At 43.8% G+C, this 18299-nt stretch overlaps 1 protein-coding gene across 1 annotated transcript in view; it reads right to left on the reverse strand.

The window, feature by feature from the left end:
- Window positions 1-232: 232 nt before the first annotated feature.
- The window catches only part of znf385d (zinc finger protein 385D), a 71304-nt gene continuing 53237 nt past the window's right edge, over window positions 233-18299 (reverse strand). Inside the window, exons 5-8 of the mRNA XM_070966278.1 lie at window positions 9831-10178; window positions 8242-8423; window positions 3964-4065; window positions 233-1402 (exon numbers count right to left, since the gene is read on the reverse strand). Coding sequence (XP_070822379.1) covers window positions 1160-1402; window positions 3964-4065; window positions 8242-8423; window positions 9831-10178 — 875 coding nt within the window. The 3' untranslated portion in view covers window positions 233-1159. The remainder of the gene's footprint in view (window positions 1403-3963; window positions 4066-8241; window positions 8424-9830; window positions 10179-18299) is intronic.

Raw genomic sequence — 18299 nt, forward strand, 5'->3', positions numbered from 1 at the left:
TCAACTTGTGCGTGATCGTGAGATAAGACGTGCCGTGATTGGTCGGGGTCGTACGTGGAGTCTTGCCAGTCACCCGACCGAGAAACAGAAGGAGTTTATGGTGTTGTGATCGTTAAATCTGACACAGTGACCTCGTTATAATCATCTAGTCTGATCCCGGAATCACTGTAATTGATGCTTTAGTCGCCGTTCATGTGACAACACCCACCGAACAACACAGGAGCACCAGCGGTAACAAATTAGGACTCTTTTTATTTGAAATTGTTCACCTTTTACACACTGACAGTTAATATACACAAGCCTTTGTGGTCCCTCTGGCCCGAGACACGGTCAGTGACGATGTGTGCTGAATATCAACTAGGATGGCTTACGGTGGATGGGAAGATCACACACACACACACACACACGCACGCACACACATCCAACACACACTCATACATACATGGACAAGCACACGCACACATGCAGAAGCACTCACCTGCACACACACACACAGATATGCAAGGACGAATACAAAAACACACATTACGACACGTACTCTAACAATCTAACACAGTCTAGCCATCTAATGTAGACGTCAACGAAGGAGGGGCTTTAAAGTGCATACAGGAACAGAGGAGGGCCTCGCTCGCTCGCTCGCTCGCTCTCATGATCAGTAACAGCCTTTAAGTTATGAGCGACAGTAATCCTCCACTAAAGCAATGATCTTAGTTCCACGCTGTATCTTTACACAAAGCATATCCCTACCATATTTTTAGCTCACACTGCGCCTTGCATCATGAGATATTGACACTGCATAGTTCACGGGGTTAGTCTTATACATTATTGCGGTACAATGTAGGTCCAAGTCCGGGGTCCGGCCATGAGCCGTGGGCTGCAGCGTGACACCGAAAGCATGCACGCTGCAGCCCGGGTTTTCGGTGGGAACAGAGAAATAGATCTACTGAGAGAGAGAGCGCCCAATGCTTCGCTGCAGGCCGGTTTAGCTTTAAATGTGGGATAATCCACACGAGGAGCGGTGAGACGTGGTAAAGGTCCGATCACAGTATGAAGATGTTCAGTATCTGGGATGCATAAGAGGAGGACAGATGCTGCCACGACTCCTTGGCCTGGTCCGGGTGAAGCGCGTGGTTCGGTCCTCGACTGGAGGCCAAACAGGTCAATAAGGGGCAAATAGGACTTGTGGGTGGGAGGTCCTGACAGGCCCAGGGGCCGGGCGGAGCAGTGCAGCGGGGAGGGTCTGTGTCTGGAAGAGGGTGGGGGTTGGGGCGTGGTTAGTGGTGTGGTTCGTGCGGTGTGGGAAAGAGTTGCTGATGGCGGCAGCGACTGCCGCCAGGTGAGCAGGTATGATCTGTGGAGTCAGAGGCTGACAAGGACGCTCCTTCCCCAGGGACAGTTTGATCTGGAAAGAGAAGGACAAAACACGGTCAGGACGGCCCAGATGTCCACATGTGGACAAAATTTTACAAATCTACGCTGCAAAACAGGAAATCCTGAGAAATTTGTTGATACTTTTGACACTAAAACACTAAAATATGAACATGTTTGTTCCATTTAACAACAGAAGCCAAAGTCCACAAATGTTCAGTGTCATCTCAATGCAAGCTGTGACAAAGAGACTGAAACAGTCTTAAACTGGCAACATTTCCATCAATGAACAAATGAATAAGATCCCAAATCTGGCCAGACGCTCAATGCCAACATGCAGGGCTGGACAGCTTTTAATATTTGGTGCTATTGACACATTTCAGTACTGAGGCTTGACGCAAATCTTTAGCGCTAGATGACAATAATAAGCAAATGAAGTGAGCACTGATGTCATTTATCTGGGAACAAGCCTCTTAAATGTGATGAGTTGCTGCTTTTCTCTGGTTTACATCACTGTATATTAAACATGTTTGAACTTACTACTCTGGCATTTTCTACTGTCGCCTGCTCTTTGTCAGAGCAGCTTCACTGTTTTGTTGTTGTGGTTTTCCAGACTGTTCCCTGTTACAACCCTGGATCCACAAAGACAACACTGCGGCGTCACGAGCAGCATTTAACTTTTGAATCAGACTCATTATAAGAAACCTGACTGAACAGGCAGCATGGTGGCTGAGGACAGTGCTGCTGTGGTGCAGGCTGCAGCAGGGACTCACACAGGTGCCACGAATCAGAGGCTGATTGCTGAAAGCTGTCCAGGTGATCTGCAAGACACCGGAGCTTGTGTGGGAAACTGTCAGCCTTTTGCATTAGAAACACCCGTTTAATGGCTTAACGGATGTAGCTGCAGTGTTTTACATGTCAAATGCTGCTACTTCAAGGCAACAGTGTTAAGACTAAACTGAAACTAGGTGTGAGACCTTTCAGTTAAGCGAAATAAAAATAAAAATATAAAATAAAATAAGAAAAATAAGAAAAATAGTGTCAGTCTTTGCTGATTTGGTCAAATATGTGAACACAACAAGCATCTTCATTGAGACTGTCTACATGACTGTGAATCTACTTCTGTTGTAACATCTATTCTGAAAACCAGTCAGACTGCTCAGCTCTGGCTTTGTTTTAATGTAGCTCTGCGTTTACATAATGTTTGCTCTACTGGGTGATTTCATGTCTCAACATCCTGCCTATGCATTTGTATATGTTTTTTCTACTGTGTTGGTTTTTTGTTTTGTATTTTTTATTCTCTTCTGTCTCCTTTATATTCTGACAAATACCCTCCATATTGTAATAAAAAAACCTAAAATCAACACTGAAACTAATAAAAACTAAACAATAATATACCAAAGTATAAACTGAAATTACTCTGGTTTTTGTGACGAACTGCTTTACTGTAAGATTGAGTTTTCTTTGCGAAAGAAAAAAGAGCAGAAATGAAAGAAAGAAAGAAACAACAGACAGACAAATGGAAAGGAGCGCCCAACCTCCAAATAAGAGCCTAATAGGGTGAAAAGGTCACCAAAGTTATCTGGCTTAATCTTCTGTATCAGTAATGGAAAAGCTGTGCTCTCGCGGCACCGGGATGGCAGCCATTGTCATGGGTTATCAATCACTGACTCAGGCATCGTAACCCTATGGGAAGCATTCTTTACTCTCCGCTCATCAAAGAAGCTCCTCTCCGTTAACTCAGTCAATGATGGGTTTCGGGAAAAGTCATTTCCCCCACACTGGTAACCCCCGTGCTTCGTCTCGGCAAACAGTGGGTGTGATGAATGCCATTTTCTGAGGGTTTCCGTGCGATGGAAAGTCGGCCTCTCCTTTATCTTTCCCACACTGAATCCACACGACTCCTCGGTGCATCCTGCCAATCCTGCGTCTCGTTGCGGCGCTCGAAAACATTTGACTTTTGTTTCAGCTCTCGTTCGCCGCATCGGAGCGCCAGCACCAGAAAGTTAAACGATCACCTCAGGGAAATATCTGAAAATTATTTATTGCTTGACACTAATCTGAACTGTCTTGATGCAGAAGACCACACACTGAGCTACTCCAGATAAGTTAAAACTGACATTTACAATTACCTATAAATAGTATTCGACCCGCGTTCCGCCTCCAGCTCGCTGGCCTTGGTACATGACATTTTTGTCTATAAAATATCAAGTTTTCAAATTAAATCATGCTGTTCTCTGCCACGGGTTTTTAATAAAAGGCAGGTAACAGGTGAACCAGTGATGAAAGTTGACATTTTATTGACTAAGCTGATATGAAGTGGATTGAAGGTGCCTTATCAAACAACACACCGTAGCGCCTTTGTGGCATTTTTTTGCTCGTCAGCAAAGAAACTGGGAAATTTCTGCATGAAGTTTTGTTTTGTTCTCTCCCACGCAAAGACAGATCTGAGCTTTTTGTTTGCTTTTTTCCAGGAATTGGACGATGGAGTAGGACAATGATTCAGACTTCAAACAATAACTGTCTGTCTCCTACGAGCTGAGTCAAGGTGATCAGGACAGGCTGATAAGAGGACTGAGGCACGCAGTGACTCACCGGCTGCTTGGTCTGGCCTTTCTGTGGTTTGCTGTAGGGGCTGTATTTCGGTTTGGCCGGTTTACCTGCTGCTCGGTCTTTATGACGCCGGCTGCTGATGTGCTGAAAAGGAGACAGAAAACAGGCTTCAGAGAGACGTCCTGAGTCACGCTGTAGGTCTCAGCATGTCACTCTACTCTGGTTAAAGCTGCAAATATGCTTAAGAACTTTTTCATGTTACGATAATCATGGATAAATGGATAAAAAGGATTGAAAAGATTGATCATTTTTGTCCATGGCACTAAAATGCAGAGTCTGTTTCTGATCAAACCAATCCAGTTTTCTGTTGTCAGCGCAGAAGGTAATTTTTCTGGGAAATTTCCAGCCCTTTCTTCTGTTAAAGCTGCAGCAGGTGAGATGGAGAAGAGAGCAGCCTGAAAATTTGAACCAACACTAGTTCACGTCACTCCCCTTCCCTCCCCGCCTCAAAGCCCCTCCTCCCTGCGGCGTGTTTCGCAGCTGCCGTGACAACCAGTAACGTTAGCCTTAGCATCAGAAACAAGCTAACTCTGCCCAGCCACTACATCGCAGTCGCTAACATACCGTAAGCACTGCAGTGTTACTGTAACAACCACCATATTAGCTTCATGGTTATTTGTTGTCTTAGCCGTATATCCTGTTGTTGGCAGCGGCGGTATGGGCAGTTTCTGCTTTGTGATTGGCTGTTGCTCCGCCATAGCTTTCACTAGCCTCCTGACGCCGCTCACAGAGCTGTTTGACTGAGCGGCAGCCAGCAGCATGAGCGGAGGGAGGGGGCGGTTCGCAGCGTGTGTGAGCAGTGATTGACAGAAGTCAGACAATCCCTCAGACGCTCCTCTGGCTCTGATTGGTTGTTTTGTGTCGGGCGCAGTGGATTCTTGCAGATCACGGTAGGAGCAGTAGGTGGGACCAATGGAGCTGTTTTTTTTTTCCACAGATTATGTTTCATGTACTGCTGTCTGGGCACAGGGACAGTTTTAGCAAATATGACCAAAAATTACTTTTATACAAGTTACCTACTGCAGCTTTAATTCAGTTCATATTGAACTAACACAATACGTTACGAAACATAAATGCCAACTTTCTCTTAACGTAACAAGAAAATGTTGCTAATTAACGTATCCGGCAAGTCGCAAAAATGTTGATACTGAGCAGATGTTTACTGAAAACGCATTTCATCTGCTTTCCACCAAAATAGATATCTTGCAATGCACTATCCATTTCATGCTGGGATCAGATCCTTTTGTCTTTAACGATGGTCAACGATCGCAGTGCCAGAGACTGATTGACAAGACTCCACGTATGACCCAACCAATCACGGCACGACTTATTTCGCATCCTGGGGCGTCGCAGATGCTGCACGACAGATCATTTAGCATGTCAACACTGTCTCAAAACCAGACTAGATCTGAAGCAAAACTCTGTTTTTTCCCTTATCAAAGTGCTGTTGTTGCCTGAACGTAAACACAGACAGAGTCTGGATGCAAACCCTGGATTCTGGTGTCACAGTCTGCGCTTTGCTCACCACAACATCATTATGCAAATTAGTTACAAATAAACTGAATTTCTAGGAGAGATGGTTGGAAATTTCAAACCTGTGAATCCCGAAAATCTTGCCAATTTGAATATTTCTGGTGTGCGAGAGGAAAGATTGGGGGGTCATCAGAACCACAGAATTCATCCCCTGAGGATCATGAACATCCAGCAAATTTAACAATACGGTTTTTATGAAAGTTTGAGACACATTAGTTGGTCAAGACGAAGGTTTGACCAGTTTTAGGTGAAACAGATCCGTTCAGATATGGACAACCCATTGCAGAGAAAAACTGTAAAAATGATCAGTTTTATTTTTATTTATTTATTTTTTTATTACAGATTGTGCTGCTTTACAGACGCCTGTTACTTCAGCCTCAGGCTTGATGCCATTTCAGCTGAGATATCTTACAATGTGTTGAGTTGGAAACAACACAGAGGGAGGGGGCAGGACTAAAAATACACCTCCTGTGTGAAGGTGAAAAGTATTACAGCTTTAAAGATCTCATTGTGACGGGAGCCACCCATGGTGAAAATTACTGCAGTTATGACCCTGCGAGGTACAGAAGTACAGAAAGCATTTACCAAAGGACACATTATGTTCCCACGTTAAACGCAGAACGATGACGGAGTGATATTAAAGCTTGTCTGATGCTAAGAGACCAGAAACAAGCGGCGGATTTGAATAAACAAGTAGAACAATAGTCTGGAATGACATATACAGAAATACTCAACAGCCAATAAATAATTCAGTGTGGGTACACATTGACAACAAAAGGCAGATTTCTGGCTGCATCTAAACTTCACAAGTGCTTGCAGCGGGTTTAACAATCACACTTTTCCTCTGGTTTCGAGCCGTAGCTGAAATTTGTCATGCTGGATTCTCTTCGCGGGGAATCGCCGCCGTTCAGAAGCACTCAGTAAAAGTCCCCGCATGAAAAATTCACACAAAGCCTGTCTATTTTCAGCCAGAAAGCTCAAGGTTAGCTCAGACAAAACCGAGCGGTTTTCAAGTATTGTAGATGAAATTCCCCCCATGACAGAATGATCAACAGCTACAAGAAAAGAAGATTTGCGGAGTGCCCCAAAGCAACAACCGAGAGACACGACGCGAGTTTTCAGCCGAGCCGCACGGAGGAAAATATCACAGAGAGATCAGATTATTGTCGGCTTTGCTTAGCAACAGGATTTCCTTCACACAAATATTTTCCTTATTTGTGGAGGGGGATTAAGAGGAACTCAGTTGACTTCATATCTGCTAGGGTAACTTAATTTCTGGGTCACGTACCGTATGCGCTTAACCAGAGTTCTTTTTGCATGGGTGCATGTGCATCACACAGGTTTCAGACAGGGAAGGCTCTGCTGTGACAGCAGCACGGCAGGATGACAGGAAACATCAGCAGCAGTACATCTCTGTATCCAAAGCAAATTAATCTTAAATCCACCGAACAATGAAATCTGACACTGAGGTGAATCCAAATATGTACGTATGTTTTCACAGATGAAACGTTCGGGCTTGTGCACACGAACGAAGCCTGTCATTAATTGAAATGCATCAAAAAAAGAGAGAGAATTAAGGCTGCAGCATCATTATGGGCTGGGTAGGGTGTCAGGCATGGATCTGATCACTGAGCAGCTGCAGGTGACTGCAGCTTTTCACAGTAACCAGGTTACTACAGTGGATGTCAAAGCATTTTCCAGCCTGAGCCTGACTTCTCCTTGTAACACTTCTGTGTCTGGTGAGCATGTAAACATCAACCAGCTGCCAAAGGCACATTTACCAAATTCCTGTCGTGTGTCCCTGTGTTAATTGTCCAGTAATCTTTGTTTACCAAATATATTTCTGAATTTGCTGCAGAGACCAGCAGTCCTCTGCGGCACCTCTCTCACAGAGGACATGTTGACATGTCACAGCAGGAGAGGCACAGGTGTGCATCGTCAAACTAATGATGAGGGAATTCCACTCAGCTGCTTTGGTTTCGGGTCCCGGTGGAGCTGCTTCCCCTGCCTTCCCTTTGCTACTGTGACAGCTCTGACAGTTTACTGTGAAAAAGGCCAGTTTGTCTGTGAAGCCATTTCTCCTGCTTCTCCCTGGAATACGTCTGTTTCGCTGTGACTTTAAAGGAGACGTTTGAACTCTTACAGCAGTTTTGTGCTGGACATGGTGAATTTAGATATGAGGGGTATCTGTCTTCTCATCTAACTCAATGGCAATAGTATGAATGCGCTTATTTCAAAGAAAACATGAAGAGATCCTTAGCAAAACCAGATATTTCCATTTTGATTTATTTTCCTACATCAAGCAAACAAACCAGCTTTTGGCTTGTTTTGACAAGACATCTCAAGATTTTTTGATTTCACGAAATCATGTTTTTTTATTGTGCACTTGAGGGAATATCAATCAAACCTGTGTTGGTTTATTCATTTTAAGAAATTTCCTTATTCAGTTTGACTTTTATCTGTTTTTGCAAGTGAATTCTTGAAGCGATAAATATTTATGTCAAATAATGATGAATGGTGATAAAATATTCCTTTTTTGCAACATGATTCTCTGTAACCCAGTAAAATCCAGTATAACGAATGAATGATGATATCCAATCTGTATCGATTTCTGGCCTTTGTTGCCTCTTTTGCTTGAATTGAATCTTTAAAAGTTTCACTTTAAAAATGCTTTGTGTGCAGGGAAGTTATGACAATAATTTTTTATTCAGTTTTCTGTCCTCTCACCTGTTTTAGCTGAGTCTCTGAGTTGACGTGCACGTCACACGTCTCACAGTAAAACGTTTTGTTCTGCAGGCCTGTCGATGATTTGGTGGATGCAGCCAGTTTGCTTTTGACTCCCGGCCGGGGGAAAGACTTGATGGAGCCCACGCCGGTCCTGGCCTCGAGCATCGTCTTGTGCTTCGTACCTGCAGGTTCGAACAGGAAGCAGCGCGGTCAGTTCGTGAACTTCACTCCTGCCTGAAGGAACGGGGAGATCAGAGGGTCGCGTCCGTTAACTGCTTTCTGATCTGGGTAATATGGGGGCCGGTGTGAAAAGGTCGACTTGTAAATTTTCCCAAAACATGCCTGATCAAAGTGGAGAACTCTGCTAAGGTCATGCAAAGTTACATATTTGCCCTCAACTGTTGACTTGAACCTAAAATGCCTCTGGATTTCTAACTCAAGCCACAAAAAACAAGTCCTAACCTTGCTGTTTATATAATCTAAATTAAATGTCTTCGGCCACCTCATCTCCTTCTCTGAATGGGAACCGCTCTCTTCTACAAACTCTAAAAGCACTTTGGACATGTCCAGAACTTTAGGATTAACTTATATCCAGCTTGTTATTTTCCACATGTGTATATTAAAAGCTAAAGAAGCAACTCTAAGCCTCTGCAAACCTGCAGGTCTTGGACTCAACCACTGAAGCCAAACACCGACTTTTCCTTCTTTGAAAGGAAATGGAATATTTCGGCAATTACGAAAGGATCCTGTCAAGACACTGGAGGACAAGATTTCCAAACACTTATCAAGAACGGTCTGGCTATGAAAGGCTCACACACTCTCTGCTGAACAAGCCTGATGAGAGTGAGTTCACATGGGACCCTTTCACCGCCCGGCTGTCTGTAATGCAGCCACGACTGCAGCGCTGGAAGACGTCAGCGGCTTTTTTTTCTAGTATGGGTGTTGGCCCTGTTGACAGATTTCCATTTGACTGGCTCTCTCGTTCAAACTTTCAATGAAATGTTAATTATATCTAAAAAACTCATATTGGAGAGCAAAAGCAGTGGGATGTTCCTGTGCATGACTCAGCGCCCTTTCATCACTGCACACCTGCCAGAAATTAGTCTGACGAAGCGATTGAGAATACAATCTTTGTTTTTACAAAAGCAGGGATGTCTCACCATACCTGATCAAACTTGGATACAAGGTTGCTATAGAAACCACTGACACCCCCCCCCCCGCCCCCCAAAGAAATGAAGTGGTTTTTTTTTTGTTACACCTGACAATTATTGTTGGAGACAGCCAATACAAGTCAAGAAAGATGACAAAGAACACTTCAACGCTGATGCAGGATGATTGTGGAGAAACCCAGCAGATAACAACCTTCTTCACAAAAAGCATCGACTGAACTGAACAAGAAAAGGACTTGAACACTGACGCCGGTGCGTGTTTTTCATGGAACTCACAGGACTTGAAATGGAGCAATCACGCTAAAGTTGTGGAGTTTGACATGCGTTGGAACATCTTCTGTGCAGATACCTCCGTCCTAATTACCACAAACACTCCGCTGAGGTTTGCGTTTGCAGGAAGCGTCAGCACATGTCTCTTACCGCTGTTGTGAGCCTCCAGCTGCGACGCCGAGTTGACCGCCACTTTGCACAGCGAGCAGTACAGAAGACGGCGAGCTTTCTCCTCCTCTGTTTCCGTGTCGGTCTCCGTCTCGGGTTCGGCCTCGGGCTCCAGGTCTGGGGTCTGTGTGGGTGAGCCGAGCTCCGACGGTCTCTCGTCCCCTCCAGTGGCTGAGGTAGTCTCTGGGGCCGTGGCCGCCGTGGCGCTCGGGACTATCGGCGAGGCCGCAGGTGGCGGCGTTGGCAGCGTAAGGGTCATCAAAGATGTCAAGGGTTGTGCCAGTCTGAGCACGGGGGACAGCGGTAGGGGTGACGCTCCAGGAACGACATCTGCAGAGAGAAAATAGATGATCTGTTTGGCATCGTGTGGCTCCATCCATCATTTAGCGACAAAGATGTTTTATTCATGAATTTCAACCAACAGGTGGCTGAACATGATCAGACTTCAGAAAATCATTCCTATTTTGTTCGTTTCATTTAAAGATATAAGATCAAATATTAACACACAAATTTTAACATCCAAAATATGAAGCAGTGTATATACACAAGTATTACCACAGTTGAATCTGAGTGCAGCAACAAAAGGATTTTTTGTGAGTTGGATTGAGATAAACTTAGATATTGGTTGGTGTGTGCATGAGTGAACATTTTACTTCAAGCCATTGTCAAAACCTGTTTCAAAGAGCTTGAGAGCAAGTGAAGAAGATCAGAACATATAAATGAGTTAACACATTAAACGTTTCTTTGATAAGAAATTGATATGCTGCAGAGTGAGAAAACAAAGCACAGAAACGCTGCAAGTCACATAGAACGCAACAGAAATGAGTTACAAACATCACTCAAACACCAGCAATTAGCCCCGTCCGCTGCAGCGAGCAGCAAGGCTCTCAGAGAAACACCCCCGCAGAACAAAATGTATTAATATCTGCCTTTTCTTTTAATAGACACATAGCACACGCTGCTGCCTTTTTCATGATAAAACACATGGCGATGATATGCGGGGTTGTAAATTATGAATTTAATGGAATGCAACTCATTAAACGTATGACCTCTGAGGGATTTAGACTGACAAAATTTTCTATTTTCGGTCATTTTTCTATCTAAACAGATTTTCTCTTCAACTCTTGGTCATTTTTCAGGCTCTGAATCTATTGATAGGAGATCTTAAGCTGACAGGAATATTTATGCTCAACAAATTCTACTCAGATGAATTAAAAATGAATGACCACGCCATACACAGGTTTATGCAGTACACACTAAAGCAAGTCAAATGTCACAAAAGGTAGACTAACACAAGAAAACAAGCAGTGGACCAGTCCAAACTGGAATCAGACTTCACTCTCTGGACCAGACAAGTAATTCTGATTTATATTTATGATAATTAAAAGAAAAAACTGCCATTTGGAGCTCTTGAGATGAGTCATTCAGGAGACAATTGATTATATGCCATGGCGTGTATGCAATTATGAAATGAAATCTATATTATTGGGATATACAGCTCTGCAAAATGATCACAGCCTTAATTTACTGTCAGTGCGTAAGATCTCACTAACATTTATACAAAAAGCTGCTGTGTTCTGACAGAAACGTCTGATACTTTTAGGGATAAAGACAGCAGCGGATCAATATATTTGACTCATAAAACAACAGCACATGTCAGTGTATGGAATACAGCAGACCGCTGCCACGTTCACGAAAATGAAATTTTGCCTTAGCAGCACCGCCTGATCGATGCCAATGCCTCGGAGTTCTCCGCACTCCAGTGTCACAGAATGAAGATCAGCCAGCCAGGAGAGCAAATCAATAGTGAATTATGTCATGCTATTTTTGTGGGCCATTATGTATGGTTCTTATTTATCCCAGCAGAGGTGTCGGCGGTTGGCGCCGCAAAACTGCTCCACGTTACATCGCCACCGCGTTCATTTCTGCATCAGAGGTTGGAGCAGCAGGTGTGTTTCTCGTGGCTGAGGAAGTTCAGACATCCTTTAAGATAAATATGAGATGAAACAGAAAGAGCTTCTGGTGAAAGCTGTCTATTCAAGTGCAGGTTCAGGATGACATCCAGGGACAGCAGCTCGCCGTCTGCATGAAAGCTTTAGCTAAATGCTTCAAATGTATGTAAATGTATGCAATGTGGGTTTTTCTTTTAGTATTTCAGTGTTTGTGAGCGTCCCATCCATTAACCTTTGAAATGGGTTTCAGACGTTTATACGTGTTTTAATACTCTCCTCTTATGGTTGACTGACTCCAACTATGATTTTTGCTGCACTTTCATGAAACTCGGTGCATGCTCTGAATGCAGATCTTTATGGTAAAATGCCTTATTTTTTCAGGATTGACAGCAACAAAGTAGACCCTCACAGTCCTGCAACTATAAGCCTGACAGCGTTGGTGGTATTTGAGAGTGAAATTAAAATATGCTAATGGGGAACCAGCTGGTGTTCATCGTTTCCACAAGCACGAACAAGACCTCTAATATTCGGCTAATAAAGAGTTATGAGAAGTATGTCCTGTGCTATAATAGTTTACATCTGAAGTCAGGTTCAATCAGTCTATCGATGTATTGGTCTGGATCCACACTCATTTTACTGGCGTCTTGACTATGTTTGCGCAGCACGTATGTCTGCTCTGAGTCAGCAACAAAACTACAACCAACAGCCAAAACAGACACCACCCTATGACTCCACCTCTCACAGCTGCACAGACTTTAATCTTCTGCTTTGTTGACATCTCCACCCAATCATTTTCTGCTGCTTTTTCAGGTTTGGGCCTCAGTGGCTAAGCAAGCTAACCACATCCTCCAGCTCTTCCTTCGAGAGCCTGAGGCAGCCCCCCTGCCAGATGGGTTACATAATCTCTCTAGTGGTCATCCCAGGGGTCTTGGACATGTCTGGAGTAGCTCCACAGGGAGCCATCCAGGAGGTATCCTAATCAGATGCCTGAACCATCTCAGCCCTTTCAACGATTGTACTCCCGGTTCATTCTGGACGTCTGAGCTCCTCAGCTTATCTCTAACAACAGAGCAAGTCTGACATTGCACAGAGCCAGGACATTATTATCCAATACAGAGAAAGGGAAGGGTGATTTTCCCAAAAATCAACAAATACTCAGACCTCAGCAACGAGAATCCAATGAGATTTTGTCATTGCCAGGAGGAGGAAGTTAAAAGCAGTATTATGATCAGCCTCTAGTGGATACAGTAATTATGATGGGGCCAAAGGAGAAAGTCACATGGCGTAGTATGAAGAGCATGAAAGTCTGCATATGGAGGAGGTTGGGTGGATGGACTTTCACCAGGAGACCGCTGTTTTTATCCCACGTGAAAGTCAACACTGACTTATTTCAACTTACATAACGTACTTAAGGTCGGTAATGTCTGTCACGGCAACGCTTTTAAAGCAAACCATGACTTTACCTAAACCTAACCAAGTAGTTTTCATGTCTAAACCTAAACAAACTGCAACTGCTTCACAACTTTAACCATGTGATGACGATGGTCCAGTATGCCCATTGCTGCTTCTCTCCAGTGGTCATCTATCTTGTTTTTTGGATGGTCATATATGTGGTTTTGGGAGCCATTGGCAGTTCAGTCATTTAGGTATGAGGATATGTTGTTTTTACAGGCAGCCATGAAGGAAACCATGTAGAAATTCAAGACTGATGCACTAATCAGATGCACAAAGTAAATTTGAGATTATAAACTGGATCACATGATGAAGAAACCACACTCAGCTGCTGTGATGTTTGTCTTCTCGCTCTGTTCGTGTTGCTGCTGCAGTACTTTTGTGCCATTTACAGACTACCTGGCAGCACCTGTCCATCACATGACCAGGTGACCTTAAACAAAAGCGTATTGATTACCCTTGAGGATTGAGCGTTCATATGCGATACACGTAGGACTGACTGACCTCTACCTGTATATCTGTGTGTGTTGTTCAGGGAGATGCTGCAGATGCCTGTGGATTGATGTAAAGAAGAACATCTGGCAGGGAAAGGCCATTATTCCAGGCTGTTACACTCAAACCATGACTGGAACATTTATTTAAAGTCTGTGGACTCAGCTCTGAAAAGGGGACCAGCGACTTCACTTATTACTTGTGTGTAATTTATGTTCTGTTTAATTTGAGTTGAGGCTGAATATGCTTCAGAAAAGAGCCAGAAAATCGAGCCGGTTCCCTGAATCCATACAGTCACTGCATGCTGCCATGCTTTGACCAAGATTTAACAAGATCACAATAATCGGAATTTAAACAAAGAAGATGTGCACTGTTACTTATGATGGCTTAAAATATTTAGTTTTGTATTCATATTCATATTACAGATGTTTTCTAAAGCAATAATCTTTATCTATGTCGACAGTCATCATTTTTGACCGTAATGGTTTTACCACTATGAACGACCTTTAGATTACTAAGTCCAATTGAGCACAAGTCATTACCACAAAAACAATAATTAATCTGTGAACTATTTATGAAGTGTCTGACCTTGTCACTCCTGATGAATAATGTTCACGCCACGAGCAGAGCGGCAGCGACCTCTTTGCTCCCTGCAATTAGCGACCACCTACTCCCTGTCCACTCCGGTGTGCCAGGCTTCAAAACAACCTGAAATCACAGCGATTAACTCACTCGCTCTCACCGTGCTCACCAGCGACCAAAAAGCTGCCATCACACCTGCTTCTCTGGGCAGCTTTTCAATGGCACGGTCACCAGACTGAGCGTGGCTCCAGGAAAAGTGCGAGTAAAGCTTTGGTGTTTGTGTGAGCCAGCGAGATTCGCCTGTGAATTGTCGTTTCGTTTCTGTTTGGAAATGCCTCTCATTTCCCTCTTTCATTTATCAACAGCTGGGAAGGATAATCAGCATCATTTTCTCACCAAGAGAATATTTCTTTGGCAAAGACTGACTCCAAGCTGACCCAGTGCTTTGAACAGCAAATACAACAGCTTTCACGAACTGCGATATATTCAGTCAACAGTTGGGGAGAGTAAAATGCTCCGGGTGCTATTATTAAAGGATGCCTCAACATTTTGGCAGCCTGCTTGTTTGTTGTGATACCTGGAGTGTGAAGATCAATATCAATTTCATCTTTATGAATTCAGTAAAGAGATGGAGCCATGATTGCAAAAGCAGTATCTCACATCTTTAATCTATCACTTTTTACAGCCATTTGTTGAATGTTTGGAAAGCTGCACTCTCCAATCTCTAAACTTTCCTGTTTGGCACAGGTGCATTGAATCATTTGTAAATCAGCTATTATGCACTTTCCTATCAGTGAATAACAGTCTCTGACATCAATCTGGGTTCAAACCTGGCCACAGTACAATCTGCAGCCTCTCTAGTCATAAATGAACTGTACAGACAAAAGGTAAAAATGTGCAACCCTCTTCACTGACCTATCCAAGGTCTTTGGTATTGTCAACCACTCAGTTTTACTTAGTAGATAAATATCACTTGGTCTAGATGAGATTGCTTGTAACTGCTTCCAAAATGATTTAACTAATAGAACTCAAGCAACAGTAGTAGAAGAGGTGAAGTTACCCTTCTTGGTGGGCAACAAAGGAGTACCCCAGGGATCTATTCTGGGTCCTCTACTGTTTACCACATATATAGCATATATTGTCATGGACTATGGACATAAGAGTAATGTTCAATGTTCTCATCTGACTTTTAGCAATAAAGGGAATAACTTTATTCCCCAAAATGTCAAACTATTCTTTTGAATGACATGTAAACAAAGCTGTTGAGCTGTTAGAAGACACTTTAGAAACAGCTAAACATGTCAGGAAGCTAAAAAAGATCAAACTGATACCAAGCTACTTGGTAATTGTAATTGTAACTGTAAAGGAAATTACCCTGTAAATTTGTTGTCTACGCTTGTTTTTTTTTCCCAAACGACATTCAAATGCAAAAAAAATGAAAAATTAACTACAATAAAGGTACTAAAATGCTGCTTGATGACTTGGACAAGCTCCTGGTGATGTCTAAGCAGGCAAACAAGCAAATTTCCCAAAATTACAAAGCATTCCTTTAATCCTATGAACAGTAAAGGCCGCGCAAGTCACAGCTGATGTGTGAAGAAGTGTGAAGAAACTGAGTAATAATCATTAAAAACAAGAAAGGTTTTGTCTTTGTCTGTCTGTATTACAAAGCCCGGTTGGTGAGGCCATCCCATGTTAAGTCATGCATGTATTTGCCCTTGTGTTGGGGTGAACCCATCTACCACGGTGCCATTAAAGACCCATTTGCTGTTGGAAGGGCAGGTGATTAAAGTGTACTTTGGCTGGCCTAGGACGCCGTGCACTCCGGGAAGCCTCTAGTAATCCATATCCCCAGTCAGTGTGACCTAACTGGCTCTGCGAGGCCCAGTTAAGAACTCAATCCCCTCTCATTAATGGAGGTAATGACTGTGATCAATCTAAAGTTGGTATGGGTGAGCGGGGCACGACAGCAAAGTAGGAGGAGGGAGAGAAAGAAAGAGATAGAGAGATTGAGGCCAGGTAAAAGAAAGGGGAGGATGAGAAACAAGAACAAAAGGGGATAGATTTGGAAGACAGAGAAAGGTGGAGCTGGAGGAAAAGAAAAGTTAAATGAAAGTTAAACTGGAAACGTAAGCAAACTTTAAGGCAAAACAACAAATCAAGCATGCGAAATAAGGAGAGAGAAAGACAAGGGGTGCAGGGGAGGCGAGGGGAGGGACGCGAGAAGGTGAGAGGGAAGAGATAACATTAAAAGAGAGTAATCGAGTAGGGGACACAATTAAAGAGAGAGAAACTGAGAGGGTGGGAGTGATGGAGGCAACAAAGACGAGGAGACTCAAGAGAAGGGAAGATCAGGACAGGCGCTGCGACCCTTGGAGACAGGACACCGCCTCCTTTCTTTCCTCCATTTGTACCTCAGCCCCTCCTGACTCTCCCCTGAGATTTGCTTCGGCGATAGAGGAGAAATGCTCCTCCGAAATCCTTCCACTCCACTTAGGCTTTCAGGCAATCACAAGACTCCCCAGAGATCTGATTACCTTTCTCAATGAAGCTGGATTAAGCTCTTTAATTAAAATGATTGGCCCTTATTATATGCTGTCACAACTTAAAGGACAGAAATCCCTCGTGGCTCTTGAGTTCTGTCAAATTTCATTCTGCGTCTCAGGTTTTTTTTTCCTCCCCCCTTGTCAGCATTCAAAGCGAACAAATGAGAAAAGAGTCACGGTTGAATATTCCTACAATAAAAGATTGATAAGGTGAAAAATTTGCATTCACAAATAAGTGTGCGTCGCCGCCTGCAATGGTCTTCTTCTTTTTTTTTTTTGAAGAGAAAAAAGCGATCCCAGATATTTAACGGCAGCAGGAGTCATTGATTTGAATTCACACTGATTTATTTCTTTCCAGTTTCATTCGAAAGCAAATGATCCGCTCCTAATTTCTGTTGGGAAGTTTCTGCGGTTTCACGTCGCCGTCCAGAATCCCCACAAATGAGAACATTTGCGGCACGGCGCAGGTATGCAGCCAATCTAACCACACACTCATCGGGTTTGCTGCTGTCTCTCACGTCTGTGTGTAAGGGCTTTTTCCAACCCACCGCGTATGTACACAGACTTGGGCAAAAAGGTGTTTTTTTGGGGGGGTGGCGCGGGAGGGCGGAGGGGGGCGGCGGGCAGCTGATGGGGACCTGAGGAAGAAGACTGTCGGGAGGGGGGGGCAAAAAGTCTTAGCTAGCCTCCTGCCTGCTCCATTGTACAGCTGCTGTCAGTGCTGGCATGGCTCCCCTGACAATCTGCTCTTTAATAGCTAATATCAGGGTACATTTCCTCAGGCACTGGACTGGAACTGAGAGATGGCGGGCTGTGCTGTGGGCATTTCCCTCCCTCCCTCTTCCTCCCGCCTTTTTCGCTCTCGCTCGACTCTCCGGCGCTGCTGCGACGACACACAAATGCACACACACAAACTTGACAGGCGGCCGCTGAGTCATCCGGCTAATCTATACTATCTGGCTGCGTCCAGCTGTCCGTCCACCTCAGAGCACACACCAGTTCAACAAAGAAGTGAAAACGCGGACGCTCGGCGTATTCCACGAAAGCTGCCCTGTTATTACACGCTTTCAGACAGCCTCATTATTCCTCCATGATGCACTTAATGTTGTGTCCACTTCAACTTAAACCACCCTGAGCAGGCGGAATCATCAAATCTCAAAGAGCTGTTTCATTTCACAAATTATTCCTTCCACTGCATTGTGTAAGACCTTGTTTCAGCCAAGCAGTTTGTTTTTTGCTTTGTTGTTATGGTGATTTCCCGAAGATAATATGAGAGAAAATCTGGAAAACATGATGGCGACCCCGTCAAACGTCATGCAGGCGTTTAATGAAGCGATCATTAGCTTCATGTAAGTAGGTTTTAATTAATTCCAGCATTTTCATTTTCAGAATGTATAAATGTGCGTTCAAGTATTTTGACATGAAAT

Source organism: Chaetodon trifascialis, chromosome 7 (assembly GCF_039877785.1).
Source record: "Chaetodon trifascialis isolate fChaTrf1 chromosome 7, fChaTrf1.hap1, whole genome shotgun sequence".
In the NCBI taxonomy this organism is placed as follows: Eukaryota; Metazoa; Chordata; class Actinopteri; order Chaetodontiformes; family Chaetodontidae; genus Chaetodon; species Chaetodon trifascialis.